Raw genomic sequence first — 8,390 nt, 5'->3', positions numbered from 1 at the left:
GTATTTCTTTAAGGGAATTATTTATGTCCTTCTTAAAGTCCTCTATTATCATCATGAGATGTGATTTTTAAATCAGAGTCTTGCTTCCAGTGTGTTGGGGTATCCAGGGCTTGGTGTGGTGGAAGAACTAGGTTCTAATGATGCCCAGTAGCCTTGGTTTCTGTTGTTTATATTCTTGTTCTTGACTCTTGCTGGTCATCTTTGGTGTTAGCTGGTCTTGCTGTCTCTGATTGTGGCTATTCCCTCCTGAAAGCCTGTGCGTCAGCACTCCTGGGAGACCAGCTCTCTCCAGGAAGAATTTGAGTACAGAGAGTTGTGGCACAAGGTCAGCTCTGGAGTGCAGACAGAAACCTTAAAGATCCTGTCCCCAGCTATTCCTTGGTTCCTGTGTCCTGAGGGCTCCAGGCAGGTCCCTTAGAGGAGAAGTGGTGGTCCTACCTGTGCTCTCAGTAGTGTCAGCACTCCTGGGAGACGAGCTCTCTCCCGATAGGATTTGGGTATGGAGAGCTGTTGGCACAGGATCAGCTGCATGCTCAGATGGAAACTGGAAGCAAGCATAATTTTAAAATTGGTGACTTTTGACATCTTTTCATTGTGTATGTGGTTTTTTTTTTCCTGTTGTTATTTTAACACTTTTAACCCCAGTGGTGCCTAAGGGTGTGGTTTTCATTTTACTCTCTCATATTTGTCTTGTTCTGTTAGAATCAACTGCTGCCCCTTATACCTGGAAGCCACATCTCCCCCACACCTGATGGAAGAAAACAAGTCGTCCAGTTAAAATTTGACCATCTTCCAAACATTTAGGGAACTCATTCTTCCCAGCACATTCTTTTAATATGTCTACATATGCATAAGACAGGAATCCTCGGCGTCTCAAATGCAGTGAGCTACATGAACGCGAGGGCACCTCTGATCACCATGGGCTTTTTTCCCCTGTGCTTTTTCCATGCCAGCTCCATCTCCTAAAACATTCTCTTTAAACGTTGCAATGTCAAAATGGCACATTCGAAAGAGATGCTCCCAGTTTCACCAGAGCTGGGCTTCCTTAGGCCATTGATACTGTGCATCTGTGGACTTAACACTTCAACCTAGGGAAAGATTTCCACATAGCCGTCTCACTTCAGCTGACCAGTGGCATCCTGAAGCAGACCCAGATCTTCTGGCTGCTGTTTGTGGAGGACCTGAGCCCCCTCACTGGACTTTCTTCTCCATGTAGCCGGGTCTTACTTTAGTCTGCATTATGTTGTCGCGGCATGGCACTCATGAAAGGTGGTCTAGGTTTACCCCTGACTCCACAGCAGATGCTCTTCTCCTCCTCGTGAGGAGCTGACAAGTCTGCTTCTAAAACAAGCTGGAGGAAATGCCAAACATGACCAGTAGTGGACAGACTACAAGGAACCGACCACCATACCACAGTAACACCCCGAATCCCTGGCTGCCCACCCACTCTAAGGCTATCCTGGCTCACCATGGTTTCTTTTTCTTTTCTTCTTTTTTAATCTATTTGTACATATGAGAAAGAGGAAGAGGGGCAAGAGAAACCTCATGTGTGAAAGTCAAAGGACAAGCAGGAGGCCAGCCTAAGGTACCTAGCAAGGCCTTTCCTCCACATCTTCTCTCTAAGGTTTTTTGAACCCTAGTCCCTGCTGTCGATTGTATAAAATATTCCTACATATATTGTTGTCATTGTTGAAATATCTAAAGATCTTGGTAGAAGTAGAAGTGTTCAAAATGTTCTTCACGTTGGTAAATATCTTACTTAGTATTTCATTTCTGATCTCATTACAGTTAGATTAAAACATCAAAGGATGAGTATGTATTACTCTGCATCTTAGAATTATACCTGTTTTAGCTACATTAAACCTTGTGAAAGCCTGGGGCCATAACTGAACCTGTGGGGTTCTTGCCTGTGTACAGGAAACCCTCTGGTTTTGTCTCTAGCATGGAATAAAACAGCTATAGTCACACCTACCTGGAAGTAAAAATTCAAAGTCACTGTCTTTGACTATATAGAGAGTCCAAGGCCATGCTGGGCTACACCTCTCCAGGCATGAAGGTCAGTGTTTGTATCAAGGGGCAGGAAAGGAGAGTCCAAGGTCAAGGCCAGCCAAGGCTGCATAGTGAGTTGAGGCTCTTCAGCAAAACAAAAGCAAACTAATAGGAGTTGTTGACGGTAGTCACTGGCCATTTCTCTAAATATCATCCTGCTGAGGAAGAAGCTTAGTTTATTTTAGAATGAACTAATGTAGAAGCTGGGCTATTTCAGATTGTTTGAAATTGTAGCTATTGTTAATTAGCACTTAATAATTAGCATTATGATAGTCTAAACTATTAGAGTTTACTACAAAGAGGTTTTGATTGAATTATATTAAACATATCATATTATGGATTTTAAAAATTTAACTTAAGATGTTTAGGAAAGCTATATAAGGATTAAACATTTTTGTGACTATATTTGTATATATACCTTGATTGTTCTTTAAATTATTTTAATAAAAGCCAGAAACATTTCTGTCTCCTAACTTTTATTCAAATCAATGATTAGTCTATTATCTAATGCTTCATACTTAACTGAGAAAAATTGTCCCCTCCCTTTGTGAATTCCACCTTGTGTTTCCAACAGGTTGCAATCTCTGAACAGCTGACTCAGCAAACTGCTCTTGTGGGAATTTTTACAAATGGGAATCTAGCAAAATCTCTCCCAGGCTGACCAGCCAGACGTTTAACCCTGAGAACATCTGGGCAACTTTACCAGGAAGCTGTGAGAGTCTTTCTATTTTAATTTAACAGCATATTTCTCTGCCCCGGTATAGTCCTACGGAATGCAGCGTGGTCTTTAGTTTCAGCTTGCAGCGTGCTTTGTGTGGGCTTACAAAGAGGAAACAACTCAAGACCAAATACAGACAGTGATCAAAGAGAGAAAAGCATTCGTAGTGAGTGAGGTAGTGTCAAAGCTGCTTCAGTTCTTTTCTCTCAAATTAATCTCTCTGCTTTCTGTGTATGAATGACTATGTGTATGTGTGTGTGTACGTGTGTGCATATGTGTGTTCATGTGAGTGTGTGCATATATATGCATGTGTGTACATATGTGTGTGCATATAAGTATGTGTACATGTGAATGTGTGTCCATGTGTGCTTGTGTGTGTATTTGTGCATATGCGTGTGTGCACACATATTTGTATGTAGTGTATACATGCATATACCTGTGTGTGGTATATTCACCCAGTGGGGACATGTGGAAGTTAGAGATGAGAGATATTTCTCAATCCTTTTTTTTTTTTTTTAAGATTTTTTTTTTTAAGATTTATTTATTTATTATATGTAAGTACACTGTAGCTGTCTTCAGACACTCCAGAAGAGGGCGTCAGATCTTGTTACGGATGGTTATGAGCCACCATGTGGTGGCTGGGATTTGAACTCTGGACCTTCAGAAGAGCAGTCGGGTGCTCTTACCCACTGAGCCATCTCACCAGCCCCTCTCAATCCTTTCTTATATTATTCTTAAACATTTACCTATCCATCTGTCTGTCCATCCATCCATCTATTCCTTGCCATCAAGAAGTGATCGCCCCTTCATCCCATCTCATATTTATTCCATCTAGGATGGCTTTGTGACCTCATGAGGCACAGACTGGACTGAGCCTTTAAAGCCTGACAGCTCTCTTTCTTCTCTCTGACAAGGCAACCTAGCATGCCTGAGGCCCTGAGTTCAAACCCCAGTACTGGGGGGGGAAAAAAAAAAAAAAGAGTATTATGTGACACAATAAGACAATTGTATTAATGTGCTCTGTAATTTAAGAAGCTATATAAGTATTAATTATTCTCAGCACCCTCTAAGACTTAACAATTTCTTTAACTACACTTGTTTCTTTAATGTGTGGGGAGGAGCATGCATACTGAGGTGTGTATGTGGAGGTCAAAGGTCAATTTATAGCCTCAGCACAAGGGTGAGTGGGTGTGAAGGAAGATGGGGGGGGAGGGGAGAGAAGCAGCAACAGCTTGCTTACCACTAGAAACAAGTCCGTGCTTGTTCCCCGCGTTGAAGGCACTGTCTGGGATCGCTACCCTCTTCCCTCCACTTCAGAGTAGACGCCCCTTTCCCACTTGTACATAGCTTGCAGGGCTGCTCACATCCGGGCACCCATAGGGTCTCCGTCCCTCCTCTGCAATACTGCAGATTGTGTTTTGATTTTTGTTGTCTGTCCCTGCTGCTGCTGCTGCTGCTGCTGCTGCTGCTGCTGCTGCTGCTGCTGCTGCTGCTGCTGCTGCTGCTGCTGCTGCTGCTGCTCTGTATGAGCCAGGCTCTCTGGCTGCCCACCCTGGTCTTGAGCTTGCTCTGCAGACAAGGCTGGCCTCCACCCCTAATCCTCCAGTGCTGGGACTGCAGGTATTCATCACCACACCAGCTCTTTTGAACTCTTTGTGGCTTAAAGTTGAGCAAACCCAAAACTAATTATGAACTACTAAGTGGCTAGCCTAAAAGAATTAAAAAAAAAAAAAAAAAAAAAAAAGTAGGCAAATCATCTGCAAAAAAAAAAAAAAATACAGAAAAAAAAAAAAAAAAAAAAAAAAAAAAAGATTTGCCCCCAGCATTCTGCTTTAAATATATGCTACTGAAACTATCTCAAGAAAGAAAAAAAGGTGGGGGGGGGGGAGAAAAGAAAAAGGAAGGAAGGAAGGAAGGAAGGAGAAGGATGAAAGAAAAGGTTTAAAAATATGTAGAACACAACACAAATCCCCCAGCCAGAGCTAACTGCAAAACCATCGCACAGCTCCTAGAAAGCATTCATTTTCTCAAAAATGAAAGTTGAAAAAAAAAATTTTTTTTTTGTAAAGCAACCTCAGGCTTGAAATATTAACTGGTGCCAGCGTGGGGCCTGGGCCTCCTTTTCTTCCAAACAAAGCCCCTGGTAGAAGTGAGACCCTTTGGCCTCTAGAACTAATCATGCTGTGACCCTCGGTGAATTTAGGCGGGCAATGAACAGTCAAGCAAGATGGCTTTTAGGATCTGTCCCGTTCGGGTGTATTGTGAAATGACACAAACAGATTTTTCTTCAGTCTGTTGTAGATGGAACGGCAAGGGGAGTACAGAGAAGCGTGCCCTACCCCAGGGCGCATGCTCGGCCAGAATTGCAAAAAGCTACAGCACATTCTCTAGCTTCTCAGTCTACTGCTAGAGTCCCGTACTCTTTCCTGTCTGCAACAAACAAGCTAAGTTTTGTGGTATAGAAACTGGGTGGGGTTGCTTTTCAAAAGAAAACACACACACACACACACACACACACACACACACACACACACACAAGTCCAACTTTCAACTTTCATTTTTGAGAAAAAAAACGAATGCTAGAATGCTACCTAGGAGCTGCGCGGTGGCTTTGCAGTTAGCTCTGGCTTTGCTCTGGTTTGCTTTGTCATTGTCACTGTTGTATGGTCTTGCCTTAATGAGCACATTCAAGTTCTTTGGCCATAGACAATGACAGATCGAAAACAGACCTGGACGCCTCTCTGGAATGAAAGAATGCCCCAATAAGTGCACAGCAGGCTCTGGGATGAGGAATGGGAGTGGTGGAGAGAATGCGTCCCAAGTCCAAATCCAAATGGGGCTTGAGTTTCCCACCCTGGCATTTGAAGATCAGGAAACCCCTGGATTCAACTGGGGTGACAACTACTCTGTATATTTTTTTTCCCAAATATTTTCTCACAATCTCTCTCAAGAAATTATCAAACTCAATGTTTAATGAGTATCAAATTAATGTTTAATTTTGTCTAATCATCCTTTAATAGTGTTTTGCAGCTGGATTGAGTATTTTACAAGTTTTCTATGATGAGTGTTAAAAATAGCACTGGCTTTTCTTCTTCCATAAATAATATAGACTATTCATGGGCAATCTGAAAAGTATAGATAAACCCAAATTTAAAAAAAAAAGAGGGGCTGGAAAGATGGCTCAGTGGTTAAGAGCACCGACTGCTCTTCCAAAGGTTCTGAGTTCAAATCCCAGCAACCACATGGTGACTCACAACCATCTGTAATGAGATCTGACGCCCTCTTCTGGTGCATCTGAAGACAGCTACAGTGTACTTAGATATAATAATAAATATTAAAAAAAAGAAAGAAAGAAAGAGAACCAAAGAAAAACAATGTAACAAAGAAGAAAGACTCACTCATGACCTCTGAAACTAGAGATAATAATGGCTGTTTATATTCCACACCGGTACATTTTAATCTGTTTGTACAGATACCTGTGTTTCACAGAAATAAAATTACACTGGCCATAACACCCTAGTTACACCTCTTGTCACTTTGAAATACTGTGAATATTTAAATCTATTACATAGTCATAATGGCAGCTAGAGAGATCGCTTAGTGGGTAAGAGTATTTGCTGCTCTTGCAGAGGGCTTGCGTTCAATTCTCTACCACCCACAGATTGTCTCACAGCCATCTGTAACCCCAGTTCCAGGGGATCCGATAGGCTTACACGTGGTGCGCATATATTCAGGCAGGCCAAACATACATAAGGTAAAATAAATACATTTGATTTTTAAATAAATATTCACAATTTTATAGGCATTCAGTTATTGCTAGTTTTTGCTTTTTAAATCAATGTCTTGAGTGTCTGTATGGCGAAATCTTTGCACACATCTACTGGACAAGATTTTTCATCTAGATAAAGAGCTCCGAATGGACCTGCTGGGTCAGCAAGTCTGCAGCATGTTACTGCTCACCGTGCACGTTGCCAAGACACTCCTCAGGAAGGCTGTGTCTCTTCCCAGCACTGTCTGAGTGCTCATTCTCCACACTTGTGGCAGGGTCACATGTTACTCACCTGGGGACTCACTGTTTCTGTGCTACTGAAGAATGGCAAGGCTCTGATGAGGATTCAGGCTGTCCTGGTGGCCACTTGTTCTCTCCGTCCATTTCTCTATCATGTACAGACATGCACATAGTGTTTGTTTTTTTTTTTAAGATTTATTTATTATATGAGGACACTGTAGCTTTCTTCAGACACACCAGAAGAGGGAGTCAGATCTCGTTACGGATGGTTGTGAGCCACTGTGTGGTTGTTTGGATTTGAACTCAGGACCTTCAGAAGATCAGTCAGTGCTTTTAACCACCGAGCCATCTTTCCAGCCCCTGCACATAGTTTATTAATTTGCTAAAATTACATAAGAAGTGATGGCTAACAGTATAGATCAATATGACTGTAGTCCAGAGCCTCATCTTTATAGCCCTATATAATATATTATTCTCCCTATTTAATATCTATTTGGGTTTTGTTTGCAGGCTGAGCTCTCTCACAGGCCTCAATATCCATAGTTTTAAAATTAAAAATATTGAGTCGAGAAGTTAGATACCTGGCCCTGGGTAGTAGAGCTGATGTGCAGTCGAGCTGATGTTTGGGTGTCTGTTCTCAGAGCCCCCTTTCTAACGTCCACTAGGCGCTCCAAGGTGGACCTCTGTTCACCATCTATCATTGAGGAAGACCAGCTTTACTAAAGGCAGAACATGTATCCCTACACAGAGGACTATGCATTTAATGAAAACTATGCTTGCGTATACAATTAGATAACTAAATAAGCTGGGGGAAAGAGAAGAGGGAGAAGCAGAAGCAGTTTTCCTAGTAAGCCATTTCAAATAAAATCTGTGGACACACTCCAAGTCAGGGATCGGCTCCCTGCCCTTTGAGTATGGGGTGGGCGTGGGGGGGCACTTCATGACTCTCCTAAGGAGCAGACCAAGGGAATGAGGAAGCAGTGATGTTTCAGTGGAGGGACCTGGAGGCACCACCGTCACCACGTCATCCAGGTATCACCATTGAGAAATCATGATGTCCTATCTTTCAGCCCTGTAACCCATAACCTCAGTCTAACCATGAGAAAAGTGCATCAGATGAACCCAGATGGAGGGAGAGATCTGCTAAACATCTGCTCAGTACTCCGCAAGACTGTCAAGGATGGGAGCTGGAGAGATGGGTCAAAGGTTAAGAGTGCTTTTGTAAGGGGACCTGGGTTCTGTCCCCAGCACCTACACTAGTGGCTCACACCTGTCTGAGCATCTGTACGTTGTGTACATATAGACTCAGGCATACACTCATATCGTCCTGCTTGGTTGGTTTGTTGATTTAGCATATGCTAGAGTTATCTGGAAAGAGGAACGTCCGTTGAGAAAATGCTTCTGTCAGGTTGCCTGAATGCAAGTCAGTGAATTTTCTTGACTAATGATTAATGTGAGCAGACCCAGCCCATGGGGGCAAGGGCAGCTCCCACCCTGGCAGGTGGTCCCAAGTTGTACTGGAAAGTAGGCTGAATAAGCCATGAGTAATAAAAACATTAAACACTATTTTCCCTTGGTCTCTGCTTCAGTTCCTGTCTTGAGTTCCTGCCCTGG

General features: G+C 42.7%; 1 protein-coding gene across 2 annotated transcripts in view; it reads left to right on the top strand.

Moving 5' to 3' along the window:
- The window catches only part of Cdkl4 (cyclin dependent kinase like 4), a 55,578-nt gene extending 53,056 nt beyond the window's left edge, over nt 1-2,522 (top strand). For both annotated transcript variants that reach the window (XM_029531441.1, XM_021218366.2), the window contains exon 10: nt 703-2,522. In XM_029531441.1, the coding sequence (XP_029387301.1) occupies nt 703-804 (102 nt within the window). In that variant the 3' untranslated portion in view covers nt 805-2,522. The remainder of the gene's footprint in view (nt 1-702) is intronic.
- Nucleotides 2,523-8,390: the final 5,868 nt, after the last annotated feature.

The sequence above is a fragment of the Mus pahari genome, chromosome 18, assembly GCF_900095145.1.
Source record: "Mus pahari chromosome 18, PAHARI_EIJ_v1.1, whole genome shotgun sequence".
NCBI classification, from domain to species: domain Eukaryota; kingdom Metazoa; phylum Chordata; class Mammalia; order Rodentia; family Muridae; genus Mus; species Mus pahari.
The sequence above is the reverse complement of the archived record's forward strand: the minus strand, read 5'-3'. Positions and strand labels throughout refer to the sequence as shown.